Genomic DNA, 18,736 nt, shown 5'->3' on the forward strand with positions numbered 1-18,736 from the left:
GCACAGCGGTGTGTGAGCACAAGAAGTGCACCTCAGCCGGTTTCTGTAAACAGCCTCACGACTATGTAATTTCTCAGTCTGACTGAAGCTTTCAAAAGTTACTTAAACTTTGACATTTGAACATTATTATAGTAATGAAAAGCTCAGTCAAAATGCCAGACTTTTATAGGTGTTTTTGTGATTGAGAGGAATTTTTTTCCTTGAAGGGATACCTTCTGTGATGTGGAGCTTTGTTTTCCCATTTACTTACCATCTCCCGTTTCCCCACTAGAGGACACTACGGGCAGGAACAACGGCACGTCCCCTTCATCCTTACAAGTAACACAGCTCTATTTAGAAGTCAAATTCTGGTTTGGAAGAAAAAATGCTTACGTGAGATTTCAATCTGGTTAATACTGAAGCGACTTCTAGGGCCAGAGGTGTTACCTGCTAAATTGGTTTGCCCATTAATTTTCAAAGTGCAGTGAATTGCATTATGGTTATCATCAGAACAGGAACTCAGGCACTGTTGACTCTTGTAGGGGACAAACCAGCCCCGGTGTCGTTCAGTTGGGGTATTCCTGTCATTAGAGCACACCTCGGCCTTTCTGCCAGCAGCTCCAGCCAGTCCTGTGGCACTGCGCAAGTGGGCTTAAAAATTGCACAGCTTCGTTTCCCACTCAGCTTCTTACAGCAGCAGGCCTCCTGGTTTTGATGTGTGGAATATTTACGCAGGTAAATAGCAGACACCCTGTTGGGACTTAAACGTGCAGTCAACTTTATAGGGTGTTTATATGAAAAAAAAAATTATCGCCATGCACAGTGTTCATATTAAAAATGAAGAACACAAAGCAAAGTGGCACACGCCCGCAGTTACGTAGGCGTGTAGCTGAGTGATGTACGCCTGAAGCTACTCCCTAGTGCGGGTGAGGGGCAGCCAGCCTCTGGTACCGAGCGGCCGTTCCCCGCGCCCTCGTGCCAGGCCGGTGCCATGGGGCCGCAGCTGCACTGACCCCACCACGGCCCACGCAGGGCACTGGGACAAGACATGCCCTGACTTCAGCCCCATGCCCGCTCCTCCGCCAGCCTCGCAGCACCGCAGTGGGACCCTGTGGGGCCATTGATGCTGTCATGTTGTAACCTGCTGCCTTCGCTCAGGGACATGATATGTGTCTTTTGGCTCGCAGCCATACAATGAATGTGATCCGCGGCTCGTTCGTTTACAGCAAAAAGCCTTCTTTTACACTGGGCAGTGGGCATTTAGTGGCCACAGTGTTTAAAAAATGAATGCTATCTTAATTTTTCTTTGCTTTCATCCAAGTTCTGGGGCTTTGTTCTTAATGAAAGCAATTGCTATTCTTATTTTTAAAGGTAATCAGAAGTTAAAACTTTAAGCTTCATTTTAGCTAAACATATGATATGTTCTGTATGAAGATTGAAAATAAGAAATAAATTTAATCCAATAAAAATTAACAGTGCAGGTCAAATATCTGTAATAGCTTTGTTTTATGTGTCATAAGGTTCATAATTTTATCATAGTCGTAACATCCAAATATTTTCCTTAGATAGTATTTTCAGAAGCTGAAATTATTGGAATAATTTGAATATTTTCTGTTGGAATATAAAAATAAGTATTTTTTTCAAACAGAAAAGAACTTGTGTTTGTAGCAACTGGCGAACTACAAATTTCAAAAAATGAAATGAGGATAAATTTGGGGAATATTTCAGATTATTTTGTGGCGCCATAGGATAGAGAAGCTATCACCTTTTCTCTATTGGCCTCGTTCTACCTTGGTACCATGGACACCAAATTAAGATTGAAATTTGTGGTGATCTGGTCCAGGAGATCACACTAAGTTAACGTGAGTCGTAATGGCTCTGAAAGAGGCATATTTATTCTGATTTGTATGAGACTTAAATGCGTTTTTCTGTAGCTCGGTATCAGTAGAGTCCTACTTTCTGCCCTAATGGCATTCACCAAAATCACAGTGACAGCAATTGCTGAGCGTAAAGGGCAAGTTCCTTGGTTTTTCGATTTATACCAGTGAGGAAGAAGAAAGCACTGAGAGTTGCCACCTTTAATTTTACTGTGTGAAATCAACAAGTGGACTTAGCTCTTTTTCATGGGCCTGGAAGGTCCTTTATTGAAAAAGTGCAAGTGTCTGGCTGCTGGTGTTTGACAGTGAGGATATTTACCTTTTATTTGTCTCTTCTTTAAGATACAAAATACCTTCCTTAAATCAGCCAGTTGGCAGGGATTGGGGTGAGGTTGGTTAGGGACAGGAGGCAGCACAGCCGATAAGCTTTGTCTTGCTCCTCGTTTTGCAGGATGTGTGTGCCTGTGGCCAGTGGAATATAAATTGTATTCAACAAGTTGTATTCAACTTCGGATACTCCTGCAGTAGCCAGTTTCAGCCTGCTGTGATGTCTGGGGAAGGGAAGTCATTAATCAAATTTAAAGCTGAATTACAGCAGTTTAAAAATGATTTAAAGTCAAAATCCAAAGTTTATGAAGTGCATAGAATTTTAAAACTTAAACACAGGTCTTTTTTTACCAGCTAAAACTAGAATTCAGGCCCTTGGATCTCTGTATTTTACCACAAAAATCTAGTAATTTTGTGAACACAGAACATAACAGGGAATTCTGTGTTTATGCTTCCTTTGCTCTAAGCGTAAATCAAGACTAAAGCTGTCCTTAGGAAAATACAGAATATTGAGTTCAGAGCATGAACTCAGCATCCGATCAAATGGATATAACTGATGGAAAACCTGAGATCTAAGTAACCCTACTCAAAACGAACTCAGTACTTCAAAGCCTTTAATTGGGAGGTAAGGAGCTTTTCATGTGTGAATATTCAGCCCTGAGTGTCAGAGATGCATGTTGCCAGAAAGCACATGGTGTGAAAAGGTTCAGCAACGTGCAGAGACCCCCGGAGCACTGCATCAGCCATCTTAACTCTGTGTGGTACAAACTACTCCTAGTTGCAGAAACATCGCCTCATCCGACCAGTGGTGGCGGTGGGCAGGATAGCAATACCCCGGTGGCTGTCGTTCAAAGAGCAGGCTGCGTGCAAACACAGGCGGAGCTCTTGGGACAGCATTTTCTGCCCAAGCAGACATTCCTTGTCACTGCCAGGAGGAAGTCAATAGGTCAGATGTGTGTTGCCTCGTGCAAGTTGGACCAGGCAGCTTTATATCATCAATAATTTGTTTGCCTGGAGTTTCTGTAATCTGTGGATTAACCTTTTTCTCAAGATGAACATATAAATAGGAACTTGTTACTAGAGGTCAGCCACAGACTATTTTTTAACTTGTTTGCTGGAAATGGTATTACAAGGCAAGTTCAGTTCACAGATAAGCTCTGCAGTGTTGTTATTCCAAGATTTACTCTGCAGTCTGTTACTGAAAACTGCTGTGATTTCTGATTCTGTGGTATGCAGTTAGATGTTGTTAGCTTCCAAGGCACTTAACGCATTACTAGTTGAGACCTTTTGCTGTCCGGTCTGGTGCTCTTTTTTCCTCTGTGTCCATTTGTATCAGAATACGTTCCAACATATGCAAAGTCATTTCTTCACTGAGCATTTGCAGGACAAGAGATCTGTTTTAATATCATAAAATCAGCGTAAATAACCACAGTTAATTATTTTCTTCATATTGTGTTTTCCTGCGCCCCATCTGTCTGCCTGTGGTAGTGGCATCCATGCAGTTGTACCAGTGATAGCACTGAGCACAGGCACAGCAGTGAGCATTCGGTGGTAAGAAAGTGCCCTAGGCATTTCTGCTAATGAGCAGGTGCCAATTTAGATAGAGATCATGGCTAAAGTAATTATTTTCTTTGTTTTTATATTTTTTGAAGAACTAAAGGTTTTATTTCATTTAGTCTGCTGGTATATGTTAACACACGTTCAATATTTTTTAAATTCCACTTCTGATTTGAAACCGTATCACCTAAAGATGCCCTTTGTTGTGTGTTCTCATCTGAAATACTTCACAAACCCACGTTTTTTTTTTTATCTACACAGCAGTCATCTATTACTATCATGTGGATGGGGTAACGGGCAAACAGTCCAAGGGGTTATAAGAGAGTACCCAAGGCAATCAGTGTGAATGCTGTGTTTAGAATTCAAGAGTTTTTGGCTGCCCTGCAGGTCTTCAAACAAACAACCGTAGCTCCCTCTCTCTATCTTCTCCCACATAATTTTAATATCTCTAGTTTTGCTGGATTGCACTGGTTTTCATAGTTCAGCTGAAGTCACTGCTGCTTTCCTGTGGCCAAAATTTTCAATAATGAAATGTCAGCAATAGGAATTTAAGAATGAATTAATCATGCAAGAGATCTGCAAAGTTTCTATTCACTGGACATTTCTTGTCCAAAAAAATTCTGGGAGAGAACAGGAGAAGATCACGTAAGTGGTGCTCTTAGTATATTTGTTTGGGAACTGTCAAAATGGTCCTAACTGAGTCATCCATAGAGATCTAGGAGCAGTTGTTCCTGGTTGAACCTTTATCCTTGCTTTTCTTTGAATTGATACACTCATTGGGTGTCCAGTTATTTATAAATAAACATTTTTATTTTTAATAAGCACAAGTGCTGTAATGCTCAGTGCTGTCTTAATATTTATAAGGACATCTTATTTTCACCAACAATATTGCCTATTTCTGGTTAGACTCCTTAGAATGAGTGAAAGCAGCTAAACAGATGATGTGGTTCACTGGTTTACCTTCACCTGTCTTTGTTTTATGGCTTTCACTGGGTTGTGGAAGTTCACAAACAGGATTGCGACGGTCCTGTCCTCAACATCAACACAGTCATTAATGGAGTGCCTCTCTGTGATTTTACTGTTGAACTGAAAAGAAACTGCAGAACTGGGAAGATTGTTGGAATAAGGTTCATCTTCCTCAATAGGATAATGCAGTAATTCAAAAAGGAGCCCTACTCAGTGTGGTTTACCTTATAATATGGAACAACATTTGGAAACAGAAGTATGAATTAAAGAATGTGCATAGGCAGAAGTTAAATTTATAAGCACGTGACATTTAGTGTTTGCAAGACAGTCTTCAGAACAGACCTAGACGGATTTTAAGTAGCTTGCAATATATGACAGTTGTAATGTGCTTATAGAAAGTATAGTAGTAAATGACTTTTTTTTGAACTTTTCATTGAATTTGAAAACAAAGAAAGTTTAGTTTTTATTGTTATATTTCAGTGGTATAGCAACAGCTGTTCTTTTTCAGTCTTTCTTCTCGTTGTACCTATGTATTCTTCTTCCTTTATGCTAAATATGTGTAATGGAATTAATATAGCTTTGTTAATAAAGAAAACAAAAGAAAAGGGGGAAAAAAAGTCACCACCAAACCGTATTGTCCAAATGGCTTAGAGGCCGCAGGGTAAGCTCTACAGGGGAGTGTGGAAGTACCAAACATCCTGCAGGGAGGTATCGTGAATTTACCTGCCTACCACCTCAGGATCTAAGCAGATGCTAGGTAAGCATCCTCACCTAGATGAAGGCACTGAGATCGGTTGTTTTGGGATGCAAACACAGAAATTAGAGGAGCTGGCTTATCTTTAAGGCTTCAGAATCAGCTAGCTCTGCCCTTTGCTTTGTGCAAAGGAGCATTACTCAAGCCCTCCTTTCTGTGGCCTTGCATAGCATTACCTAAGGAGCTTGGCTGCCTTAACATGTAAGCAATTCATGAAGGGGGAGTTGGCACAAACGCCTGCTAGATGTCCTTAATGTGAATGAATGCCTCCCCATAACGGTACATAGATGATACTAAGCCAGTCCTGTCTCGTGCTTGAGTACCGCACCTAGTTTCAGATTTACATTTTCCTACTGATGTGCAGGTGCCTGAAATTCTGTTGTAGGTCGAATCACTCATTTTGAAAACCAGTTTAAGATTTTTCAGGGGGAACAGCGCGTTATTATACTAGTATAGTACTGATTTCACTAGATATATTTATTACAGAAAACAAAATTGAGTATTTTAGTAGAAAATATTATTTTGCTATGTTCTCTCCAGTGATTCTTACTAAAAACACTTTTTCTTGGAGGACTAATAGGAGTGTAGATTTTCTATGCTGACCAGCGTATCTGTGATTTTGTATGTGCTTGTAGATACAATGATGCATTTATTTAAAGAGAGGAGAAAAAAAAAAAAAGAAAAAGGATCCAGCCCAGGATTCAGTTATCTGGCTTCTTTTTCTGAGGCAGCTTTGACCTGTATTTCTTAGCTCCTGGCATTTAAGAATCTTCAAACAGCCAAGAAAACGAAAGAAGAACACTCTGAAGATGGATTTCAATTACATTTTGCTAATTAGTTTTTACTTCTTCCTTCAGTAAACAGTTTAACAAGTGCAGAATAGTCACACAAGTTCAGTGTGTTCTTTCAGAAATAGAAATCAAAGTTTCAAAATACTTGGGTTTCATTCACAAATATTTTCCATCTTACCAGTTTTAGTTCCTGAGGTCTCTTCAAAATGTCTTTTCAGATTAGTTTTTTATTCAGACATACAGAGTGGGACTAGCAGAATGCGTTCTTTTGGATGAGGAAGGAAAATGTTTTTTAATCAACATCAGAATATTGATTATAGATGCCTGTCTGTGGAGTGGTTTGCACAGCAGTATTTTTAAAGGTAGTTTGAAAAGATTTCCGATGCAAGTGCTGATATTCAAACTGAAGTGCTGAAGTTACATGGAACAGAGATGCTAAAGCTGGCATGAAATCATTTTGGATGTTAAAGGTCTGCGTTATTTCTGATTCTTCTCTGTATATTAAATAATAAGAGTACTTTAACAGGAGAAATGTATGGAAGTGAGTACTTTGGTATAGAACGTTGGATTTCACCCAATAACTCTTGCACCAAATTAATAAATTGTGATTTAACTAGGATCATATTTTTCTAGGAGATAATCAGGTTTGATTTAAAAACTTCAAATGATTGAGTGTCGACTATATCCTAAGTATATTATGGTAGTCGTTAATTACTCTTGGCATTAAAAAAATCACTTTATCTGAATTCATCCAGTCTTGACTTATAAATACCAGCTGTTACTGTGCATTATCAGAAATAGTCTTCCCATTCAGGTGCTTCCATCCGGTGATCCTGTCATATTTTTACTTTCCCTGACATACGCTAGATTGTACTTCCATAGTGTCTCACGTTGAGGCAGGTTTCTCTGGCCTCCAGGCTTGTTTGACAAACCTTCCAGTTTGTCCAATGGCCTGTGTAAAGCGGGAGCAGCAGAGCAGGGTAGCAGTTTTGGCTTTTCTTCTGCCCTGGAATATTCTATGTAGGCATCAAAAAGTGTTACTAATTGATGCTCACTTTACTTCGCTCTGTGTTACTTAGTATAACCGCTGACTTTTATAAATAACTCAAAGATGTTTCTCCTGTTTTGATTTTATTTCAAAGGCATACAGTTATATTATCCAGCTACCTCAACAAATGAAGCAAACCCCAGCAAAGTAACAACACTACTGGCCCTTTCACATATTTCTGTTGCCTGTGTGTCTGAGCAGAGTAATTGGATATTGTGAGGCATATGTGTTAATGACTTGTTTTTGCTGTGTTTATTTTTCTTTGTGAAATGTCAGACGATGAGATGAAACCGTTATTTTGAGCTCTGTATTTGGCCTGCTAGTTCTTGACTTTGCCAAATCTACTGGTATCATTAAGTGGTGCTTCTGAAGGTGCCACAGATGCCAAACCCTGATAAAATCCACCCTGTCTTGCTAATGAACACACAGACAGTTGTTCCCCATCTGCTGCCTCTGCCTCTGTCTGGAAGGTTGGGAAGCCCTTCCTTCTTGATCACAAAGGACGTAATTATTGTCTGTAGAGGAGTCAAGTACAAAGACAGTTCATCCAGTCTGACCGCTACTACACTGCAGGCCACCAAAGATTAACAGCTGCTTCTCCTTTGATTAGGTTAGGTAATAACAGTTACTTTAGTTAATAATTGGATGGATTCCCAGGCCATGTAATTCAGGTTTAGGCTGTCATTTTTTGCTGGCATGTTGCTGAGCTGTATTATTGGAATGGAGCCTGTAATCCTATTAGTCAGTTGTCACTCAAGCCATAGGAGAGGAGAAAAGAGGAATTCAAATCCATTAAGGTTTTGTAACAGGTAAATCAGCCACACTTGGTGGGAGTGTGCAGGGACCTTTCCTGAGTGTTTGTCATGATTTAAAAAAGAAAAGATTAATTTTAAAAGTTTATTAAAATGCTTAGTTCAAAATTAATCCTTAACGTTGTTACATGGTTTGTTGTCATTTCTGTTCAGTTTGCCACGTGTGCATTAGTGTGCCTACATTCTGCTGAAGAGGTACATGATTCATACACTGCTGTGTTGAAGTTAGTTAACGCGTGCTCTAAATGACAAGTATATAGGAGTCCAAAAATCATAAATGCACACTTAATATCACGTTAGCTGTGTTGGCTTTCCTCCTGTACAAACAGAACTACTGTATTTTACAATGATGCAGACTTCTGAAAAGCAAAGAAAACAAGACTTTTTTTCTTGTATTAGTTTTGAGTGCAGCGTCATCTGTTCTGAGGACTACATCTCCAATGCTATTTTTGCAATGATTAAGACAAATTTAGGGGGCATCTGCATGGCTTTTGTGCCTTCTCCTCTTTCTGTCCAGAAATGCTTAGATGACAGTAATAATCATTTTTTTCCCTACATGTTCATTTGCCCCTGCTGTTCTGCATGACAGGGTAGCTTTAGAGCTTTGAAATCCTTTTATACTTGCAATCAGGTTGTCTAAAAATGTTGTTTAAAATAGTTACATATTTGTGAAAGTATGCATGAGCAAGGCAAAGCAGTTTCACTGTTTGAAAACCAAACTTAAATATCTTTTCTACAACACATGAACCTCACTGTATTGACTGCCTTTGCTGAGTAAGCTTCCCAATCTAACTGTGCAGCCACTCTGAAGGAACAGTTTCTGTAGTGAAGCTATGAAACAGTTTTCATAAGCACCTAGCTAAGTAATTCAAGAGACTAGGTTAGAAGGCTGGAGGATTCTCTCAGGCAGCAAAAACGTGCCATGCTGGTTTGTGCTCTTCCAGATAGGGAGTTAACGTTATCTCCCAATAGGATCTGTCATTTTTCATATTCGTGTGGTGCCTGATCTGCTCGGTGCTTTTGGTGCTGCGAAAGTAAAAGTTGTAATTACCCAAATGGGTCTTTCATTCAGACACGCTGAAATCTTTGATTTATTCATACAGGTCAGTGGGTAATACAAAGCAACAGAGAATGATAAGTGAGCATCAATTAGTAACAGGTTTTGGTTTCTGTATACAATTTAAAGAACAATATTATTGAGCAAGGGCTTTGAGTAACTTGTATGCCTCAGCCTACTTCTAACGTATCAGCTAACATAAAGATTAAGCACTACAGAACATTAAGTGAATTTGGATCATATTTTGAAGCATGTAGGTTAATTTTAGAAAGAAACAAATTGAGTAAGATACCCTGCTCTCATATGGTTATGCTTTAAGAAAGATTTCTTCAGATGAATACGTAAATACTTCAAAATTTGAAAACCATCTCAAGTAGAAATTAATTCAGACGTCTTAAAAACATGTTGGTTTTATTTGGCTGCTATATTTCAGGAGAGTATGGCAATATTTTTCAGCCCTGGGATGATTTAATACTGTTTTTTCCTTACACACAGCTCGTCTTCTACCTGAGGTCTCTTATCATGGGTAGCTGAGGAGTTGCCTGTGCATTTTTCACTGTTTTCTCAGATGGCACAGTCACACAGCATTCACTCTGAAAACGTCAGTGATGCAATATTCAAGTGACACTCTGCTCCTTTGTGGCTGGGGCATGCTTTCCCAGCAGTTCTCATCACCTGCGCTGACCCGAGGCCAGGCGGAGGAGCTGTCCCTGCAGTGGGGGCTGTTGGCAGAAGGGTGCCTGCATGGTGCATACGTACTGGCACATACTCACAAGCACCGTGCGCCAGCAGCTATTTCTGTAGTCGGCATTGTGTTTCAATAAATGGGCTAAAAGCTCTTGGATTTCTCCATCCAGAAAGAACCCTTGGAGGTAAATATGTTTGATAGCATGCCAAAAGCCAGTGAGATCAGTAGCGTGCTCCTAATCACTGGGTGGCAGTTTTACAGACCTGGTGAACAGTTTGCTCAAGAATCCTTCCCGGCTTTGCTGCCAGTTTGTGTTTCTTCCTTTTAAGTTCCACCCCCACCCCTTTCATGAGCATACTTAGGGATTTATTTCCGTGATAGCTAAATGTCAAAATGCTGATTAAGTAATCTAGAGAGGAGAATAATAGGGATTAAAGCTGAATGATACTAAACTGGGAGAAATTACAAACTCACTTCAGCTTGATAGAAAGACAGCAGTAAAGGAAGTTCTTTACAATGTAGATTTGTGCTTTGCAAAGTATACTTGTGTTTTAGCAAAATACTGTACAAAACTAAAGGTTAAAGGCTAAAATAACACTCTGCTTGGTGATGCTGTCAGGCTTTCTTTCAGAGCAAGGACTGAATTTGCAGGGTCCACATGCTGTGAAATGCAAGACCTGGTATCATCAGCATAATAATGGCACTCACGTTTTAATGTGATCTGCCTAAGTGATTTTATGCACACGTAGAACAAATCAGGGAACAAGTTTGGAGGTTGTCTCCTTTCAAAAAAGCTTGTAAGAAAGAGGAAATACCTATCTAGATACTGTCCATGTTCATTAAAACATGTATCACAGTATCACAGATTTCTAGGTTGGAAGAGACCTCAAGATCATCGAGTCCAACCTCTGACCTAACACTAAGTACTCCACTAAACCATATCGCTAAGCTCTACATCTAAACGTCTTTTAAAGACCTCCAGGGATGGGGACTCCACCACCTCCCTGGGCAGCCCGTTCCAATGCTTAATAACCCTTTCGGTAAAGAAGTACTTCCTAACATCCAACCTAAAACTCCCCTGTCGCAACTTTCGCCCATTCCCCCTCGTCCTGTCACCAGGCACGTAGGAGAACAGACCAACCCCCACCTCTCTACAGCCTCCTTTAAGGTAACTGTAGAGAGCGATAAGGTCGCCCCTGAGCCTCCTCGTCTCCAGGCTGAACAATCCCAGCTCCCTCAGCCGCTCCTCGTAAGACTTGTTCTCCAGACCCCTCACCAGCTTCGTTGCCCTTCTCTGGACTCTCTCGAGCACCTCGATGTCCTTCTTGTAGCGAGGGGCCCAAAACTGAACGCAGTACTCGAGGTGCGGCCTCACCAGAGCCGAGTACAGGGGCACAATCACTTCCCTCGACCTGCTGGCCACACTGCTTCTTATACAGGCCAGGATGCTGTTGGCCTTCTTGGCCACCTGAGCACACTGCTGGCTCATATTCAGCCGACTATCAACCAATACTCCCAGGTCCTTCTCTGCCAGGCAGCTTTCCAGCCACTCATCTCCCAGCCTGTAGCTCTGCTTGGGGTTGTTGCGCCCCAGGTGCAGGACCCGGCACTTGGCCTTGTTGAACTTCATACAGTTGGCCTCAGCCCATCGCTCCAGCCTATCCAGATCCTCCTGCAGAGCCTTCCTACCCTCGAGCAGATCGACACACGCACTTAGCTTGGTGTCGTCTGCAAACTTCCTGAGGGTGCACTGGACGCCCTCATCCAGACCATCGATAAAGATATTAAAGAGGACTGGCCCCAGTACTGAGCCCTGGGGGACTCCACTAGTGACCGGCCTCCAACCAGATTTGACTCCATTCACCACAACTTTCTGGGCCCGGCTATCCAGCCAGTTTCTAACCCAGCGAAGCGTACGCCAGTCCAAGCCCCGAGCAGCCAGTTTCTTGAGGAGAATGTGGGGAACGGTGTCAAAAGCCTTACTGAGGTCAAGGTAAACACATCCACAGCCTTTCCTTCATCCACCAAGCGCGTCACTTGGTCATAGAAGGAGATCAGGTTCGTCAAGCAGGACCTGCCTTTCATAAACCCATGCTGACTGGGCCTGATCGCCTGCTTGCCCTGCAAGTGCCGCGTGATGACCCTCAAGATAATCTGCTCCATGAGCTTTCCTGGCACTGAGGTCAAACTAACAGGCCTATAGTTCCCGGGGTCTGCCCTCCGGCCCTTCTTATAGATGGGCGTCACATTGGCTAGCCGCCAGTCAACTGGGACCTCCCCCGATAGCCAGGACTGCTGATAAATGATGGAAAGAAATGATGTGAAAAGCATTAAAGTGTAGCTACAAAGGTAACAGCAACAGGTAAAGATTAACTTCATTAAAATCCCTAAAACATTATGTCATTACTGAAAATTCTTATGGTATTCATTTGTAAGTGTTACCTTTATATAGTACGTGGCATGTATGTGTTATCTTCGAAAAAGTAATGCAGGAATTTCAACTCCTGCACCTTCTGAAGAATACTCTTGCCTGTGCACAGACATTTCATTGCTCTTTTTCAGAAGTGCTCAATGTGATAAATACATGTATTAAAGATTTCCTACACTGACATGAAAACTCAGGACAATTGTCTTCCAGTCATCTGTCATATCCAGGAATTTTATTAATTTCTGTTGGTTTTCTTTTGTGTTTGTCTAGAACACAGCAGATCAAATAGCATTTCGGGCTGCGGGAGGACTGACTGCCCTTGAACATGTTCTTCAAGCCATGACTTCTCCCACCAACCTGAATGCAGTTTCACGGGTTCCTTTCAAGTAAGTATCAACAGTCCTTCATTGGCCACTTGGTATCACTAGAATATTTCACATCTGCTGCTTCATTACTGCTTCTTCTCATAGTCCAATGGTTAACTTCAAAGAAAAAGCATGCTCTACTCTGTGCTGCCATGGAAGGTGAAAGACATTTCCACTCAACTTCTAGTTTTCAAACTTTGTGACTTTTTTCTATCTATGGTGTGTTTGAACAATGGCATCCTCAACTGTACAAAGTGAGAAAAGAGAAAACATTATTAAACAAAGAGGCTACCTTTTATAAAAGAGGAAGTACGTATCTTTTGAAGTTGGTATGTAATGATCTCTAGTGGAAGATCTCTTATATTTTCTTTCTGAAGGCTTCTAATTCACTGTAGTCTGACTACTTTTAAAGTAAAAAGTTCTTCTAAGATACTGCTGGCTGAAAGGGCTTCTACAAATGTAAATCCAAATTCTCACGGATTAGAGGAATTCCTCTTTATGCACGTGAGAGCAGAAGGGTTGAAATATCTAATTCTTGAAAAAGAAAAATAGTAGTGACTAAACAGAATACCTGCAAAAACTGATAACTGAAAAAGCATGTTTTTTTCCCTAATCTCTGACCGTAGTTTGTATCCATTTAGAGGGCCATTTGTGCTGTCTGTCAGAGCAGAGTTAGGGATATTTTTAGTACACGAACAACCAAGCCTGAGATACTCTGTTGTGTACCATTGTCATCATTTCTTTGTAAATGTATTTTAATATTGTAATTATTTGAATTTAACAAATACAGCGTGTGGTTTTAGATCTGTAGTGTCCATTATATGTTATGGGACAGGTGTAAAGTGCTAGGAAAGAACACCTAGGAAAAAAAGTGCTCTTAACAGCCTATCTTTGCTCGTGAAAGAGAACAAAATTCCTACATTCCCTGTAAGCCATGCAGAATGCACTTCCTGCAAGTCCAGCCAGTTCCACTGATGAGTGATTGTGAATTAGTGCTATAGTGAGCAGCTCAGCAGTAACTGCTGGGAGAATGAAAAATACTACTCAGTCTGTAATGATGCATTTAAATAACAGTGTAATTATACTGACCTCTTGACCAAAGTATTTGTGACTTGGAGGACTACCAAATGATCTTCTTCTGCCAGAGCTCAGACCTCAAATTAAGATCAGCTGTTTACAGATAGCGGGTTGTACTGTATTTGCAATTAGTGACATTCTTTTAAGCACTGTGTGAAATTTAACATAAACAGGAATAAAATTATTTTAAACAGAAAGGCTTTACATTTGGGGAATGCAGTTGATATGGTTTCATTCATTCCTGCCATGAGAGCATGTTAAAAAAATAGCTATAAGTTACTTACTGATATTATTTAAAAACAAGTGCAACATGTGAAGTAGGTTTACCGTTGTTTCCTGAAGAAGCAAAGCAGTAGAACTAATGCTGTTATATTCCATTTCCTGCTGTCCTTAAGGCTGTGAAGCACCTTTGCTTTGCTCCATTCATGACTCAGATACAAAGCCTGCCTTTCTATGAATTATTGGAAAACATTTTCAAAGTTTCAGTTGCTATTGGGTGTAAGCTTAAGCTGTGTTTTCAGACTGCATCCTTCCAATTTCATGCCTTGCTTGTTAGCATGAATGACTAAAGCACTCTGAAAATTTAACAGAAACTTTACATTGCCTGAAACAAAAAAAAATCTGCTGTTTATTCAAGTTTAAATGCTAATATTCTGAAAAATATGAAAATTATATTTGTTGAATCAATACAAATGTCCCAAATGACTCTGAAGCAAAGTTATTTTAAGAGAACATACACAGTCATTGAGCAGTAAGCAGCAGCTTCCTCAGAACACTTGTGGGAGCCCTCTTTCTGTAGGCAAAGTGCAAAGAGCACAGAGACCTGCAAGGAGCCAGGTTCCACTTTTATGATCATCTTCACATGTTGCATTGCTGCTCAGAGAGAGCTTCCAGCTCTTGGCTCTGCAGCTGCAAAACCTGCTTGCAGCCATGTGCCATTTTCTGTCTGTGAAGCATTTGGCAAGGCACCATTAGGACAGTCCCATTACTGCCAAGGGCAGGAGTGTGTAGTCCACCCACCAGCCAGGTCACTGAGCCCATGCCAGTAAAGATGGGTTGGGGTGAATACTGCTGAGGACATTAGTTTGAAAGTTTGAGTTTTTCTGTAGGCAGAGGTGTAAATGAAATAGGTAGGCATATGACAGATTTTATTCAGATTTTATATAAATGAAACTAAGAATTTGCCTGTTGCATCTTTGACCCATACGAATAAAAGTAGCAGATTTTTAATTTTTCAGCGTACAGTTTTTGTGATGGAAGCCAGTATCAAACTTTAGCTGTTTCCCTGACTGTTAACAGGCATGTTGGAGAAGTATAGGTGTACAATTAGATTTAAACTAACAGACTTGACATTAGGGCTTATGTCCAGTGCAGTACATTTTCAGCATTCATCACACTTTTTCCACGTGGCATTTTTCCCCTATGAAACAGTTGCCAAAATCAAAGTCAATACAATTCCGTAAGTCAGAGATTGTACCTAATGTATACTGTAGAGCTTACTATTAAATACAAATAAATGTTGCTATTCATCCTCTTACGCTGTTCTAATCTGAGGATGAAAACACATCTAAATGATAAGAGAATAGAAGTTTTCAAACGTAATAATAGAATTTCAGGTCACTTAAACTTCTTAAGAAAACCTTTTCCTAGTTATCATGCAGTTTGCGCTTCATGCATTTGTAGGTCTAATTATTGCTGATAGACTTTCTCCCTCATTATCTTCCGTATGATTGCCACTCGTATTTGTTAGACTCCTCCTATTCTATTTTATCATTGCCACTTCTCAAGATCATGTGCTGCAAAGTAGCAGTAAAAATACTCCATATAGGAATCACTATAGACAATTGAGAACATTTGGATGAATTCATAAAGAGATTATTGATTATAACCATACTACATTATAGAAATTTTGAAAGACTTCCTTGAAAAAACAACTGTGTTGTTTGCTGCTAGAAATCACAAAATGGAATTCATACGCTTCGTGTGAATCCTCTGTACATTGATACTTTTCATCTTTGGAAAATGTGGATATGTGTACTTCCTTAGCTATTCCTTTATATGGGTATAAATAAATCGCATTTTTCATGTAAAGATGAAAAATGTAGTAAAAATAAAGTCTGTTAAGGCAACAGAATTTCAACTAGACAGTGGCCTTTTAAGACGGTCTGTCAGCAGCTGATACATTGAGCTTGATTTAAATATTTTGATATAATGAAATATTACTCTCTCATAATGTATTCTGATTGCAAATGCTTTTTTCTTAAGAAATAACAAAGCGTTCAACCAACAATATTGTCAGTTGGCCTTTAGTTTGGACATTGAACAAATGTTTAACTCTTAAAGAAGAAAAAGTTACACGCTTTTCTCAATAGACACATGTATCATAAGTCCTTACTATTCATTTTATTTGGGTGGTATGATTTGTATTTCTTTTTGGTTTCATGGTATTTGTGAAAATAGAACCAAATAGTGAGCTATATAGGCATCTGAAACTATTGTAGATGTAGAAGTATGTTTGGAGGATATACAGGTTGCACATAATTTAACACAGAATCTTGATCTAAATGCAGGTTTTTTAGGCAGTAAATTTTTAGCTCATGTTTGATTTCAGGAATACTGTTTTTTTTCTCGCTTTTCCGTCCAGATCCTTTTTTGAAAATTTCTAATGCAGTGCATGTTTATTTAGCTTTTTCTAAGGAGAAAGTATTTTAGCGTAACCTTTTCTTTGGTATTAAAAACTTGGTTGGAAAATAAAATGCATGCTAGAGGTATTGCAGTGAACTTGGTGTTGCTGCATGCAATGCAGACCCTCTGTGGTTGATTTCCGTGGTGCTCTTTACCATATAGAAGAGTGTATTTTGTGCAGAATCTGCAACTCAACTGCCAAGAGCAAGCCGTAGTTCCAGAGGCTGTGACTTCTTGGGAACGGTTTGAAACGGGTCCAAATGTGGCTGTTTTGGAGAAAGCGTGTTAATGCTTATTAGTATGGAAAGTAATTTCACTGAGAGTATTTGACAGATTCTTCAAATGTGTTTCTTTCAGTACCGAATGTTTGAAGGAGTTTCAAAAACAGAGACTAATCAGACTCTGTAGACTTCTTTAAATGAAGAAAATTTGTATTGCCTATTTATTTTTTGATATGAGTTTGACATTTTTCTCTCCTTTGTGTTAAAATAATTTACATCCTGACTTCTTAAACTTAGAATCTAAAGAAGCACAAGTTTTCTCTGCTTAAAGGCGAAACAAGTTAAATTAACACCTTTCATTAATTGCCTTCCTGGCTTCCCTTAGCCAGCTATGCTTTGCAAAAGGGCACCGCTGTTCTGAAAACTGTTTGTGTGCTCATGCAATATTTAGTCATGTGTACTCATCTTAAATTGGGAATGCCTGTTGTTTTGTGATGAGGTTAAGCTATTTACAAGTAGGTGAGGAGATTACATGGGCTATTATCTACATCTCTCTTTCTCCAAAATCCTGGCAGTATGGTGCAGCTCAGAACTTTAATCCCATGTCTACAAGATAAAGCTTTATTATCAAAGATTTAACAACATGCCTGCTGTTTTGTACTACTGTCCAGATTGGTGGTTAGACCAGCAGGACAGCAAATGCTGTGAAAAGATGTGACATTTATAAGACAGATGATACATGTGGTATTGGGACAGCTTTTTTCCCTTCAAAAAAAACACTGAAAAAATAAGAGAAAGCAATGGATTGTAGTAGGTTTTATTATTGGTGTTAACATACAAATTAGTGTCTAGCTGTCTTATTTCTTAAACTAGCATTTTGTAATTTTCCTGAATTTGCTCAGTTCTCCACAGAAAAAAAGGCAATATACAACCAAATTTCAAGGAGTTTCAGACTTTTGACATCTTTCTTACGCATGTACTGAAAAGCAAATGGGAGTTGCATAGCAAAACAATTTCATGATTTAAGATCAAGACCAGAACATGATTCTTGTCTCCCGCGTTGCTTGCATATTTGCTGTGAGCAACTCATTTATCCCCTTTGTGCCATGCTACATTACTGTCCTTGAAAACTGTAACAAATCTGCAAACAAATGAGGCTTGTAAGATTTGTTTATTTCGCATTTGTAAAAGTACTTTGAGTTCCTTGGGTAACCAGCACCTTTAAATACAAATTAGCAGTAGTTGTACTGAACAAAGGAGGACTTCTGTTACAAGTTAAGACATAACAGAAACTGTCTTTATTATGGTGTATGTTCTCTTTGCATGCAGCTTGTCATATCATTCACTTAAGGCAAATACTGTCATGGTGACACAGGTAGAACCATAATTAGGTGTTTGAAAAGTAGAAAATAGTGCCTATATAATATTATGGATAGGATTGATACAAACTTGTTTGTTTTTTTTCCAGTAAAAGTGATATTGAGCTGAGAACTGTTTCTAGCTCATTCTTTGTAATTTTTACTTTATAAGCATGCATTAAAGGAAGTAACTTGTGCTGTTACTATTCAAGCAGTTCTATAGGATTGTTCACTTCTTTTTTTTGACCTAAAGTGGAAAAGAAGCTTTCTTCTTGTAAGGTTATTCCCTCTAGAGAAACATTCACTGATGACTAGCAGTTAGAGGTGTAAGGACATAAAGGTACTCAAAAGAGAATGACATCTTTGCAAGAACAACATCTGAGACCTGTAGCATCTGTCTTTTTCCAGGCTGAACTCTTTCTGTCAGTCTCAGAGCTGGATTTCAAGCTCACAGAGCTCAAGAACAAAGCAATATTGCCTTACCATGCAATACAGAAACGAGTTTTATTGTTCAAAGTAGCTTTGTGAACTGTTAGGAAGCTTTTGGCTGGAGCCAAATCCTACAATGAAATAACTGATAAGCCAGGGACAGGGGAACTTCTGTGGAATGCTTTCAGATTCTGTCACACTTGCAGACACTGGTGGAAATTAATTATTGCTTGTCATGCAACGTTTTTTTTTCATAAGTAGAGTAACATTTCAGGATGAATCTATGATCCACTTTTGGAAGCATCTTGAAGGAGAAT

General features: G+C 39.5%; 1 protein-coding gene across 7 annotated transcripts in view; it reads left to right on the plus strand.

Annotated features, from left to right (window-relative positions):
* SCAPER (S-phase cyclin A associated protein in the ER) overlaps positions 1 to 18,736 on the plus strand; it is a 241,814-nt gene that overhangs the window by 174,313 nt on the left and 48,765 nt on the right. For all 7 annotated transcript variants that reach the window (XM_083850810.1, XM_083850808.1, XM_083850809.1 and 4 more), the window contains one exon: positions 12,555 to 12,670. In XM_083850810.1, the coding sequence (XP_083706936.1) occupies positions 12,555 to 12,670 (116 nt within the window). The remainder of the gene's footprint in view (positions 1 to 12,554; positions 12,671 to 18,736) is intronic.

The sequence above is a fragment of the Anser anser genome (genome assembly GCF_964211835.1).
Source record: "Anser anser genome assembly, chromosome: 10".
NCBI lineage: Eukaryota > Metazoa > Chordata > Aves > Anseriformes > Anatidae > Anser > Anser anser.